Genomic DNA, 27,999 nt, shown 5'->3' on the forward strand with positions numbered 1-27,999 from the left:
ATTTGTTCGGTATAGAATATTTAGTATATGTCATTGTTATGTTAATTATAATACTATATTTGTTATGTTAATTACAATACTATATTTGTTCGGTTATTTATGATAGTATATTTGTTCGGTTAATTATAATACTATATTTGTTATGTTAATTATAATACTATATTTGTTCGGTTAATTATAATACTATATTAGTTAGGTTAATTATAATACTATATTTGTTATGTTAATTATAATACTATATTTGTTATGTTAATTATAATACTATATTTGTTAGGTTATTTATGATAGTATATTTGTTCGGTTAATTATAATACTATATTTGTTATGTTAATTATAATACTATATTTGTTCGGTTAATTATAATACTATATTTGTTAGGCTAATAATGATACTATATTTGTTAGGTTAATAATGCTATTAGATTTGTTCGGTTAATTATGATACTATATTTGTTAGGTTAATTATAATACTATATTTGTTAGGTTAATTATAATACTATATTTGTTATGTTAATTATACTACTATATTTGTTAGGTTAATTATAATACTATATTTGTTAGGTTAATTATGATACTATATTTGTTAGGGTAATTATAATACTATATTTGTTAGGTTAATTATGATACTATATTTGTTAGGCTAATAATGATATTAGATTTTCTTTGAATCTGTCAGTTGGTATTAGCAAACTAAATACATTCATAACTGTTTGATTTTTTTTATAGTTTTATAAAATTTCAGACAAAAATAACTTGGTCTCGTCAGATGTCCTTGTAGAATGTGTTATTACAAGTCCCCGGTAATCTGTACAGGAAGCTCAATATATATCTATAACGTATTGAGGTGTTCTGTTAAATCCGATGTTTAATTTCCAGTGCTGTACACCAACCTTATATCACGACTCTTAATTGAGTTAATGATGATGTCGTCTCCTGTCATTTTAACACAGGTAAGTACTCCAAAATATCAACTGTGTGAACCTGTCAGTATAACGTGACAAATCAATGACATTCCTCGTATTTGGTACGATACTCGTAGTTTAGTCGAAGGGAGAACCGTAGATATTATACCTATAGTTATATTCCTGGTGTTATATGTAAATCCAGCTCTCTAGTCAGATTTTATACTGTATACGATAGTTGATATAGAAACGGTAGACAATCAACGAGGACCAGAACTTAACTACCAAAGACACAGGGACCAGTACCACACTACCAAAGACAAAGAAACCAGAACCACACTACCAAAGACACAGGGACCAGTACCACACTACCAAAGACAAAGAAACCAGAACCACACTACCAAAGACACAGGGACCAGTACCACAATACCAAAGACACAGAAACCAGAACCACAATACCAAAGACACAGGAACCATTACCACAATACCAAAGACACAGAAACCAGAACCACACTACCAAAGACACAGGGACCAGTACCACACTACCAAAGACACAGGGACCAGTACCACACTACCAAAGACACAGGGACCAGTACCACACTACCAAAGACACAGGGACCAGTACCACACTACCAAAGACACAGGGACCAGTACCACACTACTAACAACACAGGGACCAGTACCACACTACCAAAGACAAAGAAACCAGAACCACACTACCAAAGACACAGGGACCAGTACCACACTACTAACAACACAGGGACCAGTACCACACTACCAAAGACACAGGGATCAGAACCACACTACCAAAGACACAGGGACCAGTACCACAATACCAAAGACACAGGGACCAGTACCACAATACCAAAGACACAGGGACCTTGGATGATATTCCCCGACATTGATTGAGAAACAGGATAAAAGAACCTGTCGGTATGTATAGTCTATCATTAGTGTCCCCACTGTACGGAAGTCTATCATTAGTGTCCCCACTGTACGGAAGTCTATCATTAGTGTCCCCACTGTACGGAAGTCTATCATTAGTGTCCCCACTGTACGGAAGTCTATCATTAGTGTCCCCACTGTACGGAAGTATATCATTAGTGTCCCCACTGTATGGAAGCCTATCATTAGTGTCCCCACTGTACGGAAGCCTATCATCAGTGTCCCCACTGTACGGAAGCCTATCATTAGTGTCCCCACTGTACGGAAGTCTATCATTAGTGTTCCCACTGTACGGAAGCCTATCATTAGTGTCCCAACTGTACGAAAGCCTATCATTAGTGTCCCCACTGTACGGAAGTCTATCATTAGTGTCCCCACTGTACGGAAGTCTATCATTAGTGTCCCCACTGTACGTAAGCCTATCATTAGTGTCCCCACTGTACGGAATCCTATCATTAGTGTCCCCACTGTACGGAAGCCTATCATTAGTGTCCCCACTGTACGGAAGTCTATCATTAGTGTCCCCACTGTACGGAAGTCTATCATTAGTGTCCCCACTGTACGGAAGTCTATCATTAGTGTCCCCACTGTACGGAAGTCTATCATTAGTGTCCCCACTGTACGGAAGCCTATCATTAGTGTCCCCACTGTACGGAAGTCTATCATTAGTGTCCCCACTGTACGGAAGTCTATCATTAGTGTCCCCACTGTACGGATCCTATCATTAGTGTCCCCACTGTACGGAAGTCTATCATTAGTGTCCCCACTGTACGGAAGTCTATTATTAGTGTCCCCACTGTACGTTAGCCTATCATTAGTGTCCCCACTGTACGGAATCCTATCATTAGTGTCCCCACTGTACGGAAGTCTATCATTAGTGTCCCCACTGTACGGAATCCTATCATTAGTGTCCCCACTGTACGGAAGTCTATCATTAGTGTCCCCACTGTACGGAAGTCTATCATTAGTGTCCCCACTGTACGGAAGTCTATCATTAGTGTTCCCACTGTACGGAAGTCTATCATTAGTGTCCCCACTGTACGGAAGTCTATCATTAGTGTCCCCACTGTACGGAAGTCTATCATTAGTGTTCCCACTGTACGGAAGTCTATCATTAGTGTCCCCACTGTACGGAAGTCTATCATTAGTGTCCCCACTGTACGGAAGTCTATCATTAGTGTCCCCACTGTACGGAAGTCTATCATTAGTGTCCCCACTGTACGGAAGTCTATCATTAGTGTCCCCACTGTACGGAAGTCTATCATTAGTGTCCCCACTGTACGGAAGTCTATCATTAGTGTCCCCACTGTACGGAAGTCTATCATTAGTGTCCCCACTGTACGGAAGTCTATCATTAGTGTTCCCACTGTACGGAAGTCTATCATTAGTGTCCCCACTGTACGGAAGTCTATCATTAGTGTCCCCACTGTACGGAAGTCTGTCATTAGTGTCCCCACTGTACGGAAGTCTATCATTAGTGTCCCCACTGTACGGAAGTCTATCATTAGTGTCCCCACTGTACGGAAGTCTATCATTAGTGTCCCCACTGTACGGAAGTCTATCATTAGTGTTCCCACTGTACGGAAGTCTATCATTAGTGTCCCCACTGTACGGAAGTCTATCATTAGTGTCCCCACTGTACGGAAGTCTGTCATTAGTGTCCCCACTGTACGGAAGTCTATCATTAGTGTTCCCACTGTACGGAAGTCTATCATTAGTGTCCCCACTGTACGGAAGTCTATCATTAGTGTCCCCACTGTACGGAAGTCTGTCATTAGTGTCCCCACTGTACGGAAGTCTATCATTAGTGTCCCCACTGTACGGAATGACATGTGACATCTCTACCACACCACGAGTGGTCACTCTCAAGGTTTAACACCGGTCGTGTGGTGACATGTCTACCACACCACGAGTGGTCACTCTCAAGGTTTAACACCGGTCGTGTGGTGACATGTCTACCACACCACGAGTGGTCACTCTCAAGGTTTAACACCAGTCGTGTGGTGACATGTCTACCACACCACGAGTGGTCACTCTCAAGGTTTAACACCGGTCGTGTGGTGACATGTCTACCACACCACGAGTGGTCACTCTCAAGGTTTAACACCGGTCGTGTGGTGACATGTCTACCACACCACGAGTGGTCACTCTCAAGGTTTAACACCGGTCGTGTGGTGACATGTCTACCACACCACAAGTGGTCACTCTCAAGGTTTAACACCGGTCGTGTGGTGACATGTCTACCACACCACGAGTGGTCACTCTCAAGGTTTAACACCGGTCGTGTGGTGACATCTCTACCACACCACGAGTGGTCACTCTCAAGGTTTAACACCGGTCGTGTGGTGACATCTCTACCACACCACGAGTGGTCACTCTCAAGGTTTAACACCGGTCGTGTGGTGACATCTCTACCACACCACGAGTGGTCACTCTCAAGGTTTAACACCGGTCGTGTGGTGACATCTCTACCACACCACGAGTGGTCACTCTCAAGGTTTAACACCAGTCGTGTGGTGACATCTCTACCACACCACAAGTGGTCACTCTCAAGGTTTAACACCGGTCGTGTGGTGACATGTCTACCACACCACGAGTGGTCACTCTCAAGGTTTAACACCGGTCGTGTGGTGACATGTCTACCACACCACGAGTGGTCACTCTCAAGGTTTAACACCGGTCGTGTGGTGACATCTCTACCACACCACGAGTGGTCACTCTCAAGGTTTAACACCAGTTGTGTGGTGACATCTCTACCACACCACGAGTGGTCACTCTCAAGGTTTAACACCGGTCGTGTGGTGACATGTCTACCACACCACGAGTGGTCACTCTCAAGGTTTAACACCGGTCGTGTGGTGACATCTCTACCACACCACGAGTGGTCACTCTCAAGGTTTAACACCGGTCGTGTGGTGACATCTCTACCACACCACGAGTGGTCACTCTCAAGGTTTAACACCGGTCGTGTGGTGACATGTCTACCGCACCACGAGTGGTCACTCTCAAGGTTTAACACCGGTCGTGTGGTGACATGTCTACCACACCACGAGTGGTCGCTCTCAAGGTTTAACACCGGTCGTTTGGTGACATCTCTACCGCACCACGAGTGGTCACTCTCAAGGTTTAACACCGGTCGTGTGGTGACATCTCTACCACACCACGAGTGGTCGCTCTCAAGGTTTAACACCGGTCGTGTGGTGACATCTCTACCACACCACGAGTGGTCGCTCTCAAGGTTTAACACCGGTCGTGTGGTGACATCTCTACCGCACCACGAGTGGTCACTCTCAAGGTTTAACACCGGTCGTGTGGTGACATGTCTACCACACCACGAGTGGTCACTCTCAAGGTTTAACACCGGTCGTGTGGTGACATGTCTACCACACCACAAGTGGTCACTCTCAAGGTTTAACACCGGTCGTGTGGTGACATGTCTACCACACCACGAGTGGTCACTCTGAAGGTTTAACACCGGTCGTGTGGTGACATCTCTACCACACCACGAGTGGTCACTCTCAAGGTTTAACACCAGTCGTGTGGTGACATGTCTACCACACCACGAGTGGTCACTCTCAAGGTTTAACACCGGTCGTGTGGTGACATGTCTACCACACCACAAGTGGTCACTCTCAAGGTTTAACACCGGTCGTGTGGTGACATGTCTACCACACCACGAGTGGTCACTCTGAAGGTTTAACACCGGTCGTGTGGTGACATCTCTACCACACCACGAGTGGTCACTCTCAAGGTTTAACACCGGTCGTGTGGTGACATGTCTACCACACCACGAGTGGTCACTCTCAAGGTTTAACACCGGTCGTGTGGTGACATGTCTACCACACCACGAGTGGTCACTCTCAAGGTTGAACACCGGTCGTGTGATGACATCTCTACCACACCACGAGTGGTCACTCTCAAGGTTTAACACCAGTCGTGTGGTGGGATATTGACAGAAACAGTCAGGTATGTCACCCAACAGTATAATCACATAGTTTATTGGTAAAACAGCCGAGTAACCAGGGGAGTAAACCAAAACAAATCAATGTGGTCTGCCAACAAATCGACTTATTTTGTACAGAACCGGAAATAGCGGAGTGATATTCAATATACACACAAAACGTAACATTATGTAGCATGTATTGATGTGATATTGGAACTTGTTATAACACAGATCCCATCCTGGTATTATACACTCAGGATGGCCACCAAACCTATTGATTTAATTATTATCTCCTCATCAGTGTATTCGGTAATTAGAGGGACGCCCGGAGGTTTATCTGACGAGAGCGTAGAGAACATCTGGTTCTGTAGTAGTCAGCTTCATGTTTATATTTTAATGTAAGAAATATAACTTCGCTATTTAGAATTTTATGGACACTCATAGAGTCTCAATCGAAACAACGTTTTAAATGAATGCGTTATTTACGATGAAAACACATAACTGATATCCCATGTGTAAACCAATGGAAGAGTGGATAAACGAGTTACTATGGCATAACGTAACTGACGTCACAGGTGTTAACCAATGAAAGTGCGGATACACGAGTTACTATGGCATAACGTAACTGACGTCACAGGTGTTAACCAATGAAAGTGCGGATACGCGAGTTACTATGGCATAACGTAACTGACGTCACAGGTGTTAACCAATGAAAGTGCGGATACGCGAGTTACTATGGCATAACGTAACTGACGGCACAGGTGTTAACCAATGAAAGTGCGGATACGCGAGTTACTATGGCATAACGTAACTGACGTCACAGGTGTTAACCAATGAAGGTGTGGATACGCGAGTTACTATGGCATAACGTAACTGACGTCACAAGTGTTAACCAATGAAAGTGCGGATACACGAGTTACTATGGCATAACGTAACTGACGTCACAGGTGTTAACCAATGAAAGTGCGGATACACGAGTTACTATGGCAAAGCTTAAGACAGTTGTAAACCAATGACAGTATTGATACATTAGTTAATATGAAATAAGTTGCCGATTTGTTTTCATGATTCACGAGTTCATTCAGTATTTCGAGTACAGATTTACACACTAGAGCTTGTTTTAGGTAGAACTTCCACCACGTATGTGTTTAAGTACGACAATAATTTATCTTTTGTATCAATACCTTTTCTATTCTGTAAGTCAGCACGATAAAATAAATCTACCACGTAGAAAAGCTTTGATAAGTCTGAAAGTGTTGGCATTTCTGCTTAAATTACTTAAACATCAGATGTGACCTTTGAAGACGTAGATATATTTCTGTGATTGTACCACGAAAGGCTGTTAAGTGCACTATCAATATATCATTAACGCCATTGTCATTCTGAATAGAAGTTAGAAAACAACAATGAAGGTAACAGTGTATGTAACAGGATACACGTGTTGTCACTTTTTGTGTCTAAGGAAGACAAAGGATACCCTGACATTGTACATCTCAACAATGATTTCTATTGTTACCAAATATTCGAGGAGTCGTTACAACCACATTAAGTAGCGCGCATTCTTTGGATGACGGCACGACGCGGTAAGAATTGTGAGGATATAAGATTCATAGTTACATAAGACGATGTAGATATTTATCTAGACTGTAGATGACTAACCTGTACTATATGTGATTACTGATTTCGTTTTATTTTAGAGTGGCTGTGTATACACGCCCCAAACCTGCAGTGTGAAGTAGCGACATTGTTGGCTTTAGAGTGGAAACCAATCGGGGCTTAAAATAACAACTACACCAGATATTGAAATACGTAATATATATAAGAGCTTTGACTTATTGAAAACAAATTTCAATTGAGGCCTGATGATCGACTCATATTTTCCGAAGGATGCTGCATGGGAAGTACATTGGATTTTAGTAAAAACTACAAAGTAGTGAGAAAATTGGACACAGAAAAATCCCGGATATCGCTACACAGAGCACCCCCCCCCCCCCCCCCCCCCCGGATATCGCTACACATTTATAACAACATTCCGTAGATTAGAGTTGTGTACTCGATCGTCTCCACTGCATGGCACGGAATACAGACCTATGTGGTGCATAATCAAGGCTGGACTAGAGATCTCTTCAGTTACTACGGAATAACAAAGGACCGAAATTTATTGGAGTTTTATTCAAAGGATCATTTGTAACTGAAAGAAAAAGCAACCTTACAACCGTGTCCCATACACACCTCGTCAGTGAGTACAACAATGGTAAGTAATGATTTCTTATTCTATTATCATTATAAATCAATATTTGAATGAGTTTTGGTTACAACCTTACAATGATATATAGTTAAATGGTGATTAATTCGTTGAAATGCTTTTAACAAAAATACAAAACCCTATTCGCCTATAAATACAATAGGTAGGTCAGATTTTTCAATAAACCATATTTATAAGTCAAAGATGAATGCTACCTTGGACTGACGATGATCAAGTCACTTGTAATATATTCATTGATCGTGATCCATGCCGTGATAGAGACAATACGGACACGTTTTGTCAAGATAAGATAGGGAAAATATAACATCACACAGAAATAAATAATTGAAGATTATAACAGCATAACTAAAACATAACTAATATATCTCATACTGGAATTGAGTGACGCTCCGAAAAAGTCATTGTCCAATCATCGCTAACCAAGGTAATTAGCTCAGACGTATCCTCGGCAACTGTCAAATAGCTCACAGAGTCCTTTACGAGCGTATCCATGGCAACTGTCAAAAAGCTCACAGAGTTCTGTACGAGCGTATCCATGGCAACTGTCAAATAGCTCACAGAGTCCTGTACGAGCGTATCCATGGCAACTGTCCAATAGCTCACGCAGTGAGTTTGTGACAACTGTCAAACAGATCATACCGTCATACATGTGTGAGTTTGTGACAACTGTCAAACAGATCATATACCGTCATACATGTGTGAGTTTGTGACAACTGTCAAACAGCTACAAGAGCTTATTCTCGGCAATTACTGTATTAAACAGCTCACACTGTCAAACAGCTAACACTGTCAAACAGCTCCCACTGTCAAACAGCTCACACTGTCAAACAAACCAAACGTCAGTACCGGGCTCGTACCCTTTACACAACACAAGGTTCAGGTGGCGAACTTACACCAATAACTACTGTTTGTATGATATGTAATCTGAACTTACACCAATAACTACTGTTTGTGTGTCGTGATATGTAATCTGAACTTACACCAATAACTACTGTTTGTATGTCATGATATGTAATCTGAACTTACACCAATAACTACTGTTTGTGTGTCGTGGTCTGTAATCTGAACTTACACCAATAACTACTGTTTGTATGATGTGATATGTAATCTGACCTTACACCAATAACTACTGTTTGTATGATGTGATATGTAATCTGAACTTACACCAATAACTACTGTTTGTGTGTCGTGATATGTAATCTGACCTTACACCAATAACTACTGTTTGTATGATGTGATATGTAATCTGAACTTACACCAATAACTACTGTTTGTGTGTCGTGATATGTAATCTGACCTTACACCAATAACTACTGTTTGTATGATGTGATATGTAATCTGAACTTACACCAATAACTACTGTTTGTATGATATGTAATCTGAACTTACACCAATAACTACTGTTTGTGTGTCGTGATATGTAATCTGAACTTACACCAATAACTACTGTTTGTGTGTCGTGATATGTAATCTGAACTTACACCTATAACTACTGTTTGTATGTCGTGATATGTAATCTGAACTTACACCAATAACTACTGTTTGTGTGTCGTGATATGTAATCTGAACTTACACCAATAACTACTGTTTGTATGATATGTAATCTGAACTTACACCAATAACTACTGTTTGTGTGTCGTGATATGTAATCTGAACTTACACCAATAACTACTGTTTGTATGTTGTGATATGTAATCTGAACTTACACCAATAACTACTGTTTGTGTGTCGTGATATGTAATCTGAACTTACACCAATAACTACTGTTTGTATGATATGTAATCTGAACTTATACCAATAACTACTGTTTGTATGTTGTGATATGTAATCTGAACTTACACCAATAACTACTGTTTGTATGTTGTGATATGTAATCTGAACTTACACCAATAACTACTGTTTGTGTGTCGTGATATTTAATCTAAACTTACACCAATAACTACTGTTTGTATGTTGTGATATGTAATCTGAACTTACACCAATAACTACTGTTTGTGTGTCGTGATATGTAATCTGAACTTACACCAATAACTACTGTTTGTGTGTCGTGATATTTAATCTAAACTTACACCAATAACTACTGTTTGTATGTCGTGATATGTAATCTGAACTTACACCAATAACTACTGTTTGTATGTCGTGATATGTAATCTGAACTTACACCAATAACTACTGTTTGTATGATATGTAATCTGAACTTACACCAATAACTACTGTTTGTGTGTCGTGATATGTAATCTGAACTTACACCAATAACTACTGTTTGTATGTCGTGATATGTAATCTGAACTTACACCAATATCTACTGTTTGTATGATATGTAATCTGAACTTACACCAATAACTACTGTTTGTGTGTCGTGATATGTAATCTGAACTTACACCAATAACTACTGTTTGTGTGTCGTGGTCTGTAATCTGAACTTACACCAATATCTACTGTTTGTATGATATGTAATCTGAACTTACACCAATAACTACTGTTTGTATGATGTGATATGTAATCTGAACTTACACCAATAACTACTGTTTGTGTGTCGTGATATGTAATCTAAACTTACACCAATAACTACTGTTTGTGTGTCGTGATATGTAATCTAAACTTACACCAATAACTACTGTTTGTATGTCGTGATATGTAATCTGAACTTACACCAATATCTACTGTTTGTATGATATGTAATCTGAACTTACACCAATAACTACTGTTTGTGTGTCGTGATATGTAATCTGAACTTACACCAATAACTACTGATTGTGTATCGTGATATGTAATCTGAACTTACACCAATAACTACTGTTTGTATGTCGTGTTATGTAATCTGAACTTACACCAATAACTACTGTTTGTATGGTGTGATATGTAATCTGAACTTACACCAATAACTACTGATTGTGTATCGTGATATGTAATCTGAACTTACACCAATAACTACTGTTTGTGTGTCGTGATATGTAATCTGAACTTACACCAATAACTACTGTTTGTATGTCGTGATATGTAATCTGAACTTACACCAATAACTACTGTTTGTGTGTCGTGATATGTAATCTGAACTTACACCAATAACTACTGTCTGTGTGTTGTGATATGTAATCTGAACTTACACCAATAACTACTGTTTGTATGTCGTGATATGTAATCTGAACTTACACCAATAACTACTGTTTGTATGATATGTAATCTGAACTTACACCAATAACTACTGTTTGTATGATATGTAATCTGAACTTACACCAATAACTACTGTTTGTATGTTGTGATATGTAATCTGAACTTACACCAATAACTACTGTTTGTGTGTCGTGATATGTAATCTGAACTTACACCAATAACTACTGTCTGTGTGTCGTGATATGTAATCTGAACTTACACCAATAACTACTGCTTGTATGATATGTAATCTGAACTTACACCAATAACTACTGTTTGTATGTTGTGATATGTAATCTGAACTTACACCAATAACTACTGTTTGTATGTCGTGATATGTAATCTGAACTTACACCAATAACTACTGTTTGTATGTCGTGATATGTAATCTGAACTTACACCAATAACTACTGTTTGTATGATGTGATATGTAATCTGAACTTACACCAATAACTACTGTTTGTATGATATGTAATCTGAACTTACACCAATAACTACTGTTTGTATGTCGTGATATGTAATCTGAACTTACACCAATAACTACTGTTTGTGTATCGTGATATGTAATCTGAACTTACACCAATAACTACTGTTTGTATGTCGTGATATGTAATCTGAACTTACACCAATAACTACTGTTTGTATGATATGTAATCTGAACTTACACCAATAACTACTGTTTGTATGATATGTAATCTGAACTTACACCAATAACTACTGTTTGTATGATGTGATATGTAATCTGAACTTACACCAATAACTACTGTTTGTATGTCGTGATATGTAATCTGAACTTACACCAATAACTACTGTTTGTGTGATGTGATATGTAATCTGAACTTACACCAATAACTACTGTTTGTGTGATGTGATATGTAATCTGAACTTACACCAATAACTACTGTTTGTGTATCGTGATATGTAATCTGAACTTATACCAATAACTACTGTTTGTATGTCGTGATATGTAATCTGAACTTACACCAATAACTACTGTTTGTGTATTGTGATATTTAATCTTAACTTACACCAATAACTACTGTTTGTATGATGTGATATGTAATCTGAACTTACACCAATAACTACTGATTGTGTATCGTGATATTTAATCTAAACTTACACCAATAACTACTGTTTGTATGTCGTGATATGTAATCTGAACTTACACCAATAACTACTGTTTGTATGTCGTGATATGTAATCTGAACTTACACCAATAACTACTGTTTGTATGATATGTAATCTGAACTTACACCAATAACTACTGTTTGTGTGTCGTGATATGTAATCTAAACTTACACCAAAAACTACTGTTTGTATGATGTGATATGTAATCTGAACTTACACCAATAACTACTGTTTGTGTGTCGTGATATGTAATCTGAACTTACACCAATAACTACTGTTTGTGTGTCGTGATATTTAATCTAAACTTACACCAATAACTACTGTTTGTATGTCGTGATATGTAATCTAAACTTACACCAATAACTACTGTTTGTGTGTCGTGATATGTAATCTGAACTTACACCAATAACTACTGTTTGTATGTTGTGATATGTAATCTGAACTTACACCAATAACTACTGTTTGTATGTTGTGATATGTAATCTGAACTTACACCAATAACTACTGTTTGTATGATATGTAATCTGAACTTACACCAATAACTACTGTTTGTGTGTCGTGATATGTAATCTAAACTTACACCAATAACTACTGTTTGTATGATATGTAATCTGAACTTACACCAATAACTACTGTTTGTATGTCGTGATATGTAATCTGAACTTACACCAATAACTACTGTTTGTATGTCGTGATATGTAATCTGAACTTACACCAATAACTACTGATTGTGTATCGTGATATGTAATCTGAACTTACACCAATAACTACTGTTTGTATGTCGTGATATGTAATCTGAACTTACATCAATAACTACTGTTTGTATGATGTGATATGTAATCTGAACTTACACCAATAACTACTGATTGTGTATCGTGATATGTAATCTAAACTTACACCAATAACTACTGTTTGTATGTCGTGATATGTAATCTGAACTTACACCAATAACTACTGTTTGTATGATATGTTATGTAATCTGAACTTACACCAATAACTACTGTTTTTATGTCGCGATATGTAATCTGAACTTACACCAATAACTACTGTTTGTATGTCGTGATATGTAATCTGAACTTACACCAATAACTACTGTTTTTATGTCGCGATATGTAAAATAATTTGAACTTATACCAAAAACTACTGTAAGTACTGCCTTAGTTAAGGAGAAACATTAATTTGAGTAGACTTGTTGCTTAATACTTTTTGTAACGAAATTGATATGGGGTTATTACAACTGTTTAATACAATTTATCAGAGTCGATTAGACTGATGGCAGTAACTACTATTTTTTTAAGAATACTTCAAGTTTAGCTAACTACGTCACAAGTGATGTTATGTATAGCTACATATGCTGGTATCTACAATAGATGTATCACGTGATAAGTTAACAGGGCTGTGATATACAAAGGCTCGGCAACATGTTGTTGAGATCTATTGAAGAATTGCCAGTTCGTTCTATTGTGATTCTTTTGACAACCTAGCACGCCTATCAGTTATTTTTTTTCTAATTAGTTGGCATTCTTTATTGATATTAAGTAGACGATTCTATTTGATTTCTATAGTAATAATTAGCCACACGATACCGCTATGACAGGTTCAGATACAATTATCAAGAAGTCGTAGATTGAATGGTGATATTGTTTATATTGTATAAAAACACTTCTAAATAAAATTAATGGTATTGATAAAATAGTCATAATTAAATAATTACGTAAAATTTAAAACTTAAAAGGTCGTAAACTAAACAGTGGCCATTGGATACTACGTTTAGTTACAAAACTGTCTATACCAGATATACATTGTAACAATGTTAACAATTAGTCAAAATGTTCCCTCTGAAGCGTTTTGTTAGGGAAGTCTTGGGGTCGCTTAGATCTTACATTTCGATATCCTTTGTATGTGATGAGGTTTGACGTGGCTCCTACCGAGGTGTGGTCAGACACTGGAGGACAGTCAACTGTCGTTATCTCGATCTGATAACAGTTTATTACGTCATATATTTAGTATTTAATGTATTTTTGTTAATTTGGTATATATTTGAGATATCTAATGCTTGTTTATTAAGATTTTGGCAGTGACCTACGAGGTAACCTTTTTTTCGGAACTATCACATTTTCCGTAGATGCCACCTTTTGTTACGGTAAAACAGGTTTTAGACAATATTACCTTTTTCGATGTTATATTTACAGTAAAACAGACTTTTATCATATTGTCAACTTTTTACGAATATTTTCCTGTAGATCAAGAAGTTCTTATATTTGTTAATAATATAACAGTATTGACTTCACCCTGTCTAGACCTTTCACACGACTTCTCTGGCCAACAGATATAAAAATCACGTGGAGTTTATTCCGTTACAATACATAAGCACAATGGCGATAACACTTATGTTAATTGATCACACTCGATCGGTCCGATAATGGGGACAGTGACTGTCTGGGGGGTACATATACCAACAATACAAATCCTATATACAACGAAATGCTGTAAGAAATAAACAAGAGGGAAAGCCTACTCACCGATAGAGTTGTGATGTAACTTCCGTCAACTGTTTGTCCTCGCTGCAGTAATCTGTTTTAAATCCACCCTCGGTATCCCCTGTAACGTACTTAATTCAGTGCTCAAGTCAGCCCAACACAAGCGTCTGTAGCAACTACATTAGAAACTCCTACATGTTTAAATGGTTACATTCCTGGTGTCTTCGAATACATACAAATGTACACAGCTGTAGACATCCGGATCTGTTAGGGTTGCTGTTGAATACTTACGGGACCGCCCATTATTCTTCACAGTGCAGTAGCGTTTTGTCACTAACGATTTGATTAACACCTATCAATGGTGCCAACACAACACGGGTATGACTGGTTTGTTAGTTTGGCTGTCTTCATGCCTCACGTCAAGCTGACTATGCCAGATCTAGCGCCCTCCATCTACCTAGGTATATAAGTAAAGCCTCTCCGACTTAACACATTTTATTGTTGGACTGTTGAATGCCTACCCGTCAATAGGCAAGATAAGATTTCCAAATCAAGCTAGAACGCTCTACCATTATAAATCTGACCCATTCAGGCAGAACTAAGTATTTCACCTGCATAAAGTCCATATACTCCTCACTGTTCAGGCAGATCCAAAACAGTTTTGTATATTAATAAAGCCTCTCTCCTGAGGTCATCTAATTGAATACTAAACATTGAACATTATGTCGGAGATTTGTTAAAACCTGTCAGCTGATAAGATTAAATTCAGAAGATGACTTTTTATGTATGTTGTGATAATTCATCAACTTGTACTGCCTATGTAACACATAAAACGACTCGAACTCTGAAGATAGCCATGATTGTGTTTGGGAAGTTTATCCCAAACAATTGTCTTCCGGAACTAAAGTCACTTGGTACCACAGCAAAACAGAAGTGTTGAGACTTCCTGATAAAGGCATACTGCAGGTATAGCATTGTTTCCATATCGATAATGACAAAACAGAAGTGTTGAGACTTCATGATAAAGGCATACTGCAGGTATAGCATTGTTTCCATATCGATAATGACAAAACAGAAGTGTTGAGACTTCCTGATAAAGGCATACTGCAGGTATAGCATTGTTTCCATATCGATAATGACAAAACAGAAGTGTTGAGACTTCCTGATAAAGGCATACTGCAGGTACAGCATTGTTTCCATATCGATAATGACAAAACAGAAGTGTTGAGACTTCATGATAAAGGCATACTGCAGGTACAGCATTGTTTCCATATCGATAATGACAAAACAGAAGTGTTGAGACTTCATGATAAAGGCATACTGCAGGTACAGCATTGTTTCCATATCGATAATGACAAAACAGAAGTGTTGAGACTTCCTGATAAAGGCATACTGCAGGTACAGCATTGTTTCCATATCGATAATGACAAAACAGAAGTGTTGAGACTTCCTGATAAAGGCATACTGCATGTATAGCATTGTTTCCATATCGATAATGACAAAACAGAAGTGTTGAGACTTCCTGATAAAGGCATACTGCAGGTACAGCATTGTTTCCATATCGATAATGACAAAACAGACATTAACAAATGTGGCTTACCTGAAACCAGAACTACACGGAAACCTCACATAACTAACTTTTCCTTTTTCAACATAGCCTTTTTCGAACATTCAAGCGTACCAGATTCTAAATGATACAATTGTTTCGACATGTGGTTTGCTGTTGAAATCAAATACCGCCAAACGACATTGGCAACTGTTTCCAGAAATATGGTGTAAAGAATACTCGTGGCCACTGAAAGCAATATTTACTGTTATCTATGAATTGTAGTATGTACTGCCTGTTTTACTAAAATGTGTTCCTGTAGATATATATTATACCGATACTAATAAAGATATGTCTGGAATTATAATTATACAAACTGTTATATCAATACTTATAAAGATACGTCTGTAATTATAATTATACAAACTGTTATATCAATACTTATAAAGATACGTCTGTAATTATAATTATACAAACTGTTATATCGATACTTATAAAGATACGTCTGTAATTATAATTATACAAACTGTTATATCAATACTTATAAAGATACGTCTGTAATTATAATTATACAAACTGTTATATCAATACTTATAAAGATACGTCTGTAATTATAATTATACAAACTGTTATATCGATACTTATAAAGATACGTCTGTAATTATAATTATACAAACTGTTATATCAATACTTATAAAGATACGTCTGTAATTATAATTATACAAACTGTTATATCAATACTTATAAAGATACGTCAGGGATTATAATTATACAAACTGTTATATCAATACTTATAAAGATACGTCTGTAATTATAATTCTACAAACTGTTATATCACTACTTATAAAGATATGTCTGTAATTATAATTATACAAACTGTTAAATCAATACTTATAAAGATACGTCAGGAATTATAATTATACAAACTGTTATATCAATACTTATAAAGATATGTCTGTAATTATAATTATACAAACTGTTATATCAATACTTATAAAGATATGTCTGTAATTATAATTATACAAACTGTTATATCGTTACTTATAAAGATACGTCAGGAATTATAATTATACAAACTGTTATATCGGTACTTATAAAGATACGTCAGGAATTATAATTATACAAACTGTTATATCGGTTCTTATAAAGATATGTCTGTAATTATAATTATACAAACTGTTATATCGGTACTTATAAAGATATGTCTGTAATTATAATTATACAAACTGTTTTATCGGTACTTATAAAGATACGTCTGTAATTATAATTATACAAACTGTTATATCGGTACTTATAAAGATATGTCTGTAATTATAATTATACAAACTGTTATATCGGTACTTATAAAGATATGTCTGTAATTATAATTATACAAACTGTTATACCAATACTTATAAAGATACGTCTGTAATTATAATTATACAAACTGTTATATCACTACTTATAAAGATACGTCTGTAATTATAATTATACAAACTGTTATATCGATACTCATAAAGATACGTCAGGAATTATAATTATACAAACTGTTTTATCGATACTTATAAAGATACGTCAGGGATTATAATTATACAAACTGTTATATCGATACTTATAAAGATATGTCTGTAATTATAATTATACAAACTGTTATATCAATACTTATAAAGATACGTCAGGGATTATAATTATACAAACTGTTATATCGATACTCATAAAGATACGTCAGGAATTATAATTATACAAACTGTTATACCGACACTTATAAAGATATGTTAGGAATTATAATTATACAAACTGTTATATCAATACTTATAAAGATATGTTAGGAATTATAATTATACAAACTGTTATATCAATACTTATAAAGATACGTCAGGAATTATAATTATACAAACTGTTATATCAATACTTATAAAGATACGTCAGGGATTATAATTATACAAACTGTTATATCGATACTTATAAAGATATGTCAGGGATTATAATAATTATAAGGTAAAAGGATATTATTGACAACCCGGAAACACATCTGTTCATATCCAATACTAAATTGATAATTATTGAATTTTGTGGCTATGTATCTTTATCATCAATATTAAACTTCAGACTCATAACTTTGTAAATGAGATAAACTGGACGTGCTCCAGGATCTGGTCGAACTGTTTTGATGAAAAGTAATTGTTGCGAGGTTTTGTGCTGAGGTTGTTTTGAACTCCGATTTTACCGGGTAGTATGAATGTTAAATGTCTGACGATCTGTGTAGATTTATAGGACTGGCGGATCATACATCGATAAGACCATATCGGTTAATTCCCTTGCCTAGTTTAAAAACCACAGAAGGATTGAACAAAGACAAGCTACATTATCAATAAAGAAACGTTGTCGTAAATGTTGTTTTCGTCCTTCAAGAACTCGTCACTGATGTCAGGAACATCATAATACTGTTTTCGTCCTTCCAGGACTCGTCACTGATGTTAAGGACATAATAATGTTTTCGTCCTTCCAGGACTCGTCACTAATGTTAAGGACACCATGATAATGTTCTCGTCCTTCCAAGGTTCGTCACTAATGTTAAGGACACCGTGATATTGTTTTCATCCTTCCAGGACTCGTCACTGATGTTAAGGACACCATGATATTGTTTTTATCCTTCCAGGACTCGTCACTAATGTTAAGGACACCGTGATATTGTTTTCATCCTTCCAGGACTCGTCACTGGTGTTAAGGACACCGTGATATTGTTTTCGTCCTTCCAGGACTCGTCACTAATGTTAAGGACACCGTGATATTGTTTTCGTCCTTCCAGGACTCGTCACTGATGTTAAGGACACCGTGATATTGTTTTCGTCCTTCCAGGACTCGTCACTAATGTTAAGGACACCATGATATTGTGTTCGTCCTTCCAGGACTCGTCACTAATGTTAAGGACACCATGATATTGTTTTCGTCCTTCCAGGACTCGACACTAATGTTAAGGACACCGTGATATTGTTTTCATCCTTCCAGGACTCGTCACTAATGTTAAGGACATAATAATGTTTTCGTCTTTCAAGAACTCGTCACTAATGTTAAGGACACCGTGATATTGTTTTCGTCCTTCCAGGACTCGTCACTAATGTTAAGGACACTATGATATTGTTTTCGTCCTTCCAGAACTCGTCACTGGTGTTAAGGACATCATTGGGGGTACTTATTATACTGTTATAGCGTCAAATTTTAACTGTTATAATTTTGACTCACAGAAGCTTCAAATCACCCCGATACACTACCCCACCTGTCTCCCTCCCTCATACACTACCCCACATGTCTCCATCATACACTACACCCACCTGTCTCCCCGATACACTACCCCCACTTGTCCCCCTGATACACTACCCCACTTGTCTCCCTCATACACTACCCCACTTGTCTCCCTGATACACTACCCCACCTGTCTCCCTGATACACTACCCCACCTGTCCCCCTGATACACTACCCCACATGTCTCCCTGATACACTACCCCCACTTGTCCCCCTGATACACTACCCCACCTGTCTCCCTGATACACTACCCCACCTGTCTCCCTGATACACTACCCCACCTGTCTCCCTGATACACTACCCCACCTGTCTCCCTGATACACTACCCCACCTGTCTCCCTGATACACTACCCCACCTGTCTCCCTGATACACTGTACCCACATGTCCCCCTGATACACTACCCCACCTGTCTCCCTGATACACTACCCCCACCTGTCTCCCCGATACCCTACCCCCACTTGTCTCCCTGAAACACCACCCCACTTGTCTCCCTGATACACTACCCCCACTTGTCTCCCTGATACACTACCCCCACCTGTCTCCCTGATACACTACCCCCACCTGTCTCCCTGATACACTACCCCACCTGTCTCCCTCATACACTACCCCACTTGTCTCCCCGATACACTACCCCACCTGTCTCCCTCATACACTACTCCCCACTTGTCTCCCCGATACACTACCCCACCTGTCTCCCTGATACACTACCCCCACCTGTCTCCCTGATACACTACCCCCACTTGTCTCCCTGAAACACCACCCCACTTGTCTCCCTGATACACTACCCCACCTGTCTCCCTGATACACTACCCCCACCTGTCTCCCTGATACACTACCCCACCTGTCTCCCTGATACACTACCCCACCTGTCTCCCCGATACACCCCCCACTTGTCTCCCTCATACACTACCCCACCTGTCTCCCTGATACACTACCCCCACTTGTCTCCCTGAAACACCACCCCCCCTGTCTCCCTGATACACCACCCCCCCTGTCTCCCCTGATACACTACCCCACCTGTCTCCCTGATACACTACCCCACCTGTCTCCCTGATACACTACCCCACTTGTCTCCCTGATACACTACCCCACCTGTCTCCCTGATACACTACCCCCACTTGTCTCCCTGAAACACCACCCCACTTGTCTCCCTGATACACTACCCCACTTGTCTCCCTGATACACTACCCCCACCTGTCTCCCTGATACACTACCCCACCTGTCTCCCTGATACACTACCCCCACCTGTCTCCCTCATACACTATCCCACTTGTCTCCTCGATACACTACCCCACCTGTCTCCCTCATACACTACCCCCACCTGTCTCCCTCATACACTACCCCCACCTGTCTCCCTGATACACTACCCCACTTGTCTCCCTGATACACTACCCCCACTTGTCTCTCCGATACACTACCCCACCTGTCTCCCTCATACACTACCCCACTTGTCTCCCTCATACACTACCCCACTTGTCTCCCCGATACACTACCCCACCTGTCTCCCTCATACACTACCCCACCTGTCTCCCTCATACACTGTCCCCACTTGTCTTCCCGATACACTACCCCCACATGTCTCCCTCATACACTACCCCCTTGTCTCCCCGATACACTACCCCACCTGTCTCCCTGATACACTACCCCCACCTGTCTCCCTCATACACTACCCCACTTGTCTCCCCGATACACTACCCCACCTGTCTCCCTGATACACTACCCCCACTTGTCTCCTTGATACACTACCCCACTTGTCTCCCTGATACACTGTCCCCATCTGTCTCCCTGATACACTACCCCCACCTGTCTCCCTGATATACTGTCCCCACCTGTCTCTCTGATACACTACCCCCACCTGTCTCCCTGATATACTGCCCCCACCTGTCTCCCTGATACACTGTCCCCACCTGTCTCCCTGATACACTACCCCCACCTGTCTCCCTAATACACTGTCCCACCCTGTCTCCCTGATATACTGTCCCCACATGTCTCCCTCATACACTACCCCCACTTGTCTCCCCGATACACTACCCCACCTGTCTCCCTGATACACTACCCCCCATTTGTCTCCCTGATACACTACCCCACTTGTCTCCCTGATACACTGCCCCCATCTGTCTCCCTGATACACTGCCCCACCTGTCTCCCTGATACACTGTCTCCACCTGCCTCCCTGATACACTGCCCCACCTGTCTCACTGATACACTGCCCCCACCTGTCTCCCTGATACACTGCCCCATCTGTCTTCCTGATACACTGCCCCCACCTGTCTCCCTGATACACTGTCCCACCCTGTCTCCCTGATATACTGTCCCCACATGTCTCCCTCATACACTGTCTCCACCTGCCTCCCTGATACACTGCCCCACCTGTCTCACTGATACACTGCCCCCACCTGTCTCCCTGATACACTGCCCCATCTGTCTTCCTGATACACTGCCCCCATCTGTCTCCCTGATACACTGCCCCCACCTGTCTCCCTGTTACACTGTCTTATCTGTCTCCCTGATACACTAGCCCCACCTGTCTCCCTGATACACTGCCTCTACCTGTCTCCCTGATACACTACCCCATCTGTCTCACTGATACACTGCCCCACCTGTCTCCCTGATACACTGTCCCACCTGTCTCCCTGATACACTGTCCCCACCTGTCTCTCTGATACACTGCCCCACCTGTCTCCCTGATACACTACCCCCACATGTCTCCCTGATACACTGCCCCCACCTGTCTCCCTGATACACTGCCCACCTGTCTCCCTGATACACTATCCCCACCTGTCTCTCTGATACACTGCCCAACCTGTCTCCCTGATACACTACCCCCCACCTGTCTCCCTGATACACTGTCCCCACCTGTCTCCCTGATACACTGCCCCACCTGTCTCCCTGATACACTGCCCCACCTGTCTCCCTGATATACTGTCCCCACCTGTCTCCCTGATACACTGTCCCCACCTGTCTCCCTGATACACTGACCCAACTGTCTCCATGATACACTGTCTTATCTGTCTCCCTGATACACTGCCCCACCTGTCTCCCTGATACACTGCCCCCACCTGTCTCCCTGATACACTGCCCACCTGTCTCTCTGATACACTGTCCCCACCTGTCTCCCTGATACCCTGCCCCACCTGTCTCCCTGATACACTGTCCCCACCTGTCTCCCTGATACACTGCCCCCCACCTGTCTCCCTGATACACTGTCCCACTTGTCTCCCTGATACACTGCTCCCGCCGCAAAATTATATTTGCTATATACCAAATCATTCTGCTAGCTATATACCAAATCATTCTGTTAGCTATATACCAAATCATTCAATTTCGCTATAGAGAACAACCAATCAATTGAAAAAAATAGATTTTTTAAACATCTCCCGTGTATAGACAGTTGAGCCAAGGATAAAATGTCTGCCAGTCACTGATTGGCCAGTATGTTATGAAGTAAGAAAATAGATATGTAGCCTGGTAGGTAACTATCCATAAGAAATGTTGATATAAATTTTGTAAGTCCGATTGATTTTTTTTCCAAAAGTTCGGGTAATAATAATTAACAGGTAAACATTTCAGATTTTTGAGAATTTTTACTGCGAAATTCACCCATTTTCAAAATGGCTACCCTGGAAAAAATTTGAGCTCAAGGACCCAACTTTTTTTGGATTAGGTGTTATATGAGACCCTAAACTTTTGTTACAAACCATAATTGTCATATTGAATTCAAGAATTTGAATGAAATACTCCAGAACGTTAACACTAAAGTCTATGGGAAAACAATTGGTTGGTTGGTCCCTATAGCGAGCTACCACATATGACATTTTGTGCCATCCAGCGTCCCTGTAAACCAGATGATGGGACCGACTAGCTCATTTTCGGATGGCATTCTCATCTTGGAGGCATTGTGGCAGAATTTAGGGAGGAATTTAGATTCAAGGGGACGGGGGGTTGATAATGAAAATATGACCCATGTAGAGTTTTAAGGAGGACTATAGACCAGGGAAGATACGGATATACATTTTGTATTTCAATGGTAGCGGTATATAGCGTGGCTCGGGGTACGGTGGTATGCTGGTTGTACTGTTGATACTACCCCGGTTCAATGTGTGGTGGTGTGTCTGGTTGTTCTGTTGTCACTACCCCGGTTCGGTATTCGGTAATGTGTTTGGTTGTTCTGTTGTCACTAACCCGGTTCAGTGTTTGGTGATATATCTGGCTGTTTAGTGGTCACTTGCCCGGTTCCGTGTCCTGTGTCTGTGTTTCGACTCTTTTATCTAAATAATGGCTCTATTCCTGATTTTTTCTCCCCTTCCCCTTTTTTATTCTTCATTTTTTTACAAAAAGTCCAGAAATTAGTGGGTGGAGGAAATAACCTTGAATTATCCCCCCTGTCTTTAGTCTATATATTATTTGTTTATATTTCTTAGTAGCACGATATCTATACTTGGTTATAACCCAAAGCCATCACTTTAAATTCAAAGCTTTTCAAGATATTAAAATTAACATTTCAAAATTGATTCAATTTTAAAGTCTTACTCTCTTAAGAATTTCATCTCCGGTACCAATAGATGAATTAACCTACCAGCTTAAGACTTGCAGTCAGGTACTTCATATTTTGATAGCATACCCTATGGTTCTATCCTGTTCCAGAAAAGTTATATTTAAAAAATGTGAAAGATGCTATACAGTAAATCATATTGCTTGCTATATATTAAATCATTATGTTTGCTATATTAATTCTGTTTGTTATACATCAAATAATTTTGATTGCTATATATCAAATAATTATGTTTGTTACATATTAAATCATTCTGTTTGCTATATATCAAATGATTATGTTAGCTATATATCAAATGATTCTGTTAGCTATATATCAAATCATTCTGTTAGCTATATATCAAATGATTCTGTTAGCTATATATCAAATCATTCTGTTAGCTATATATCAAATCATTCTGTTTTCTATATTAATTCTGTTTGTTATACATTAAATAATATTTCGTTTGCTATATTAATTGTTTGCTATATATTGAATCGTTCTATTTGCTTTATTCATCCTTAGAATTATTAGGCGTTTAATGTACAGATATGTTAGTAATTATATTTTAGATATAAATATATCAAATCAGTACGCCTGATCTATACATTGATTTAATGATTATTTTCGCCATATCAATACATTTATATGTTATGGCAGCTGTACGTTAAACTCTTACGCTTATTTTCTGCCCATCCTCGCTACAGATATAGCTGTCTTATAAGTTGGGCATTCCTAAACTGTAAGACTTATCACACAAAATCTATATACCGCGAGTTTTCACGGCGACCTATGGAGTATGATATCCGTGTCAATATGGTCACTCTAGCGCTTAATAAAGTATTGTTTGAAAGTTTAACACAAATCTGCAGAGTTCAGTCACAATCTACATACCAAGAGGAAATAGATGTAAACACATACTTATTATAAAAAAATATCAAAATTCTAAACATTAAGTGCATTCCTCCCGAACACGTGTGGCCTGTTCTTTACCGTTTATCCGCGATCAGACCCGAGCCGTATAGCTGGGAGTATACAATCTACCTACATACCTATCTACCCGTCTATCTGTCCTTACATATCCTCGTTTCGGCTATTGCCGAATCATAAAGTCTATTATACAAATTACACCCGACTTATACGCTAAATGTCCTCCCAAGGCAGGCCGTAATGAATATAAACATTTATATCAATGGGTAGGAATCGGATTACTGGTCTGTTTTAGAGGGCCCTGCCTACAGCTCATGTAAATACATGTTTAATTATCGTGATATTACAACACCAATATATACTCATAATAAAAACAGTCTGTCCCATAAACAAACACCTAAAGATATCTGTAATGCTTTTTAGAATAAAAAAACTCTATAGGTAAATCCCCAGGTGTATAGGTCGTGTTTGCTCCGCGTTAAGCTGACAAGGCTTACGGCAGAGACCCACGTCTTAATACGTATCGATATTTAAATCAGGAATATGTCAGTGTGGTTATTGTGTGTAGGGACAGTAAGACAACATTACCAGATACAGACAACATGGAGTATCTAACCAGGCCAGAACACTGGATGGTGATTTGAATTCTAATTATTTGGTTTAGATTCAAGTTTCTAAAATTTGATTTTTAAATTAAGAGGCTTGTTGTGGTGATTGTGTGGTACTCTAACCTATTGGTGAGCGGAGCTTGTTACACACATGGAATAGTTTGAAGTGGAGTTACATTGGAAACAGCATGGGATTTAACATACAAAGTCCTGATGAATGTTGAGATATGTTAAAGTTGATAGCACCAAGTGTGTGGTAAGTATGAAGCTGATTTAGGACGTAATCTGGGACTCTATATGAGAGATTATAATGTATGAACGTTAATCTCATTAGAATATCAATAAATCTTAACTTAATACAATGGGTGATTAGAGAGTTTGACAGTTCCACTTCGTGGTTTCTGTGTTATCGATAGAAGGCAATCAGGCCGGAGCTGTAACATGTACCTCTAACCACATCAATTAAAAAGGGTAAACAAGTGCATCATCAAACCACAGGTGTGTCCATGAGTTAATTACTACGGCATGGTGATGAGGGCAGGTGAGTGGAGTCACGTGATGTGTGTACACCAATACTTATCAATTAAAGCGTCTAATGGTGGTCCGAGTCTCGAAATATTTTGCTTAATTAACGTACGTTATTTTCATTGGAAAGCCGTGTTAGATTAAAGGGACTTCAGGTTTATTTTTTCCTGAACAGTAGAATAAGTGTAAAATTAAAAAAAATGCATTCCCTTACACTTATACAATGCATGGTTGATTAACATAAAACGAGCCTTATCAACTAGAAGGAAATATTCGTTTTCTAGAGCAGTTATCTGAAACCTGTGTAGTTTCTATGTAATATGAAAAGATCTAACTTACTTTGAACTCTTTGTTATGTAGGACCTGATAATTAATCTCTCACCAACACAGTACATATCAATTAGGGTTATGCATAGGTTAATTATAATTATTTAAAAAAAAGAAAACCTTATTGGGTTTGGGCAATTACAGTATAAGACAAGGTTGAAACGTATCTACGTCACCAGTGTCTGGTATAACGACATGTCTGATATGACTCTCGGTAATGGAGTGTACGTCACCAGTGTCTGGTATAACGACATGTCTGATATGACTCTCGGTACTGGAGTGTACGTCACCAGTGTCTGGTATAACGACATGTCTGACATGACTCTCGGTACTGGAGTGTACGTCACCAGTGTCTGGTATAACGACATGTCTGATATGACTCTCGGTAATGGAGTGTACGTCACCAGTGTCTGATATAACGACATGTCTGACATGACTCTCGGTAATGGAGTGTACGTCACCAGTGTCTGGTATAACGACATGTCTGACATGACTCTCGGTACTGGAGTGTACGTCACCAGTGTCTGGTATAACGACATGTCTGACATGACTCTCGGTAATGGAGTGTACGTCACCAGTGTCTGGTATAACGACATGTCTGATATGACTCTCGGTACTGGAGTGTACGTCACCAGTGTCTGGTATAACGACATGTCTGATATGACTCTCGGTAATGGAGTGTACGTCACCAGTGTCTGGTATAACGACATGTCTGACATGACTCTCGGTAATGGAGTGTACGTCACCAGTGTCTGGTATAACGACATGTCTGACATGACTCTCGGTAATGGAGTGTACGTCACCAGTGTCTGGTATAACGACATGTCTGACATGACTCTCGGTAATGGAGTGTACGTCACCATTGTCTGGTATAACGACATGTCTGACATGACTCTCGGTAATGGAGTGTACGTCACCAGTGTCTGGTATAACGACATGTCTGACATGACTCTCGGTAATGGAGTGTACGTCACCAGTGTCTGGTATAACATGTCTGACATGATTCTCGGTAATGGAGTGTACGTCACCAGTGTCTGGTATAACGACATGTCTGATATGACTCTCGGTAATGGAGTGTACGTCACCAGTGTCTGGTATAACGACATGTCTGACATGACTCTCGGTAATGGAGTGTACGTCACCAGTGTCTGGTATAACATGTCTGACATGATTCTCGGTAATGGAGTGTACGTCACCAGTGTCTGGTATAACGACATGTCTGATATGACTCTCGGTAATGGAGTGTACGTCACCAGTGTCTGGTATAACATGTCTGACATGACTCTCGGTAATGGAGTTTACGTCACCAGTGTCTGGTATAACGACATGTGTGATATGACTCTCGGTAATGGAGTGTACGTCACCAGTGTCTGGTATAACATGTCTGACATGACTCTCGGTAATGGAGTTTACGTCACCAGTGTCTGGTATAA

The 27,999-nt window shown here is 39.3% G+C and overlaps 3 protein-coding genes across 5 annotated transcripts in view; 1 reads left to right on the forward strand and 2 right to left on the reverse strand.

Moving 5' to 3' along the window:
• Positions 1-3,685, reverse strand: part of LOC117339048 (uncharacterized PPE family protein PPE21-like) — a 19,943-nt gene extending 16,258 nt beyond the window's left edge. Inside the window, exon 1 of the mRNA XM_033900413.1 lies at positions 2,045-3,685. Coding sequence (XP_033756304.1) covers positions 2,045-3,685 — 1,641 coding nt within the window. The remainder of the gene's footprint in view (positions 1-2,044) is intronic.
• Positions 1-15,156, reverse strand: part of LOC117339285 — a 33,736-nt gene extending 18,580 nt beyond the window's left edge. Inside the window, exon 1 of the mRNA XM_033900795.1 lies at positions 14,859-15,156. The gene's annotated coding sequence lies outside the window, so the exon portion shown is untranslated. The remainder of the gene's footprint in view (positions 1-14,858) is intronic.
• Positions 7,813-27,999, forward strand: part of LOC117339286 — a 46,164-nt gene continuing 25,977 nt past the window's right edge. Inside the window, exon 1 of one of the 3 annotated variants that reach the window (XM_033900797.1) lies at positions 7,813-8,043. The gene's annotated coding sequence lies outside the window, so the exon portion shown is untranslated. Of the gene's footprint in view, positions 8,044-25,680; positions 25,971-26,149; positions 26,256-27,999 lie in introns of those variants that run through there. The other 2 variants (XM_033900796.1, XM_033900798.1) reach the window with 2 other exon arrangements.

This window comes from Pecten maximus, chromosome 12 (genome assembly GCF_902652985.1).
Source record: "Pecten maximus chromosome 12, xPecMax1.1, whole genome shotgun sequence".
Classification (NCBI taxonomy): domain Eukaryota; kingdom Metazoa; phylum Mollusca; class Bivalvia; order Pectinida; family Pectinidae; genus Pecten; species Pecten maximus.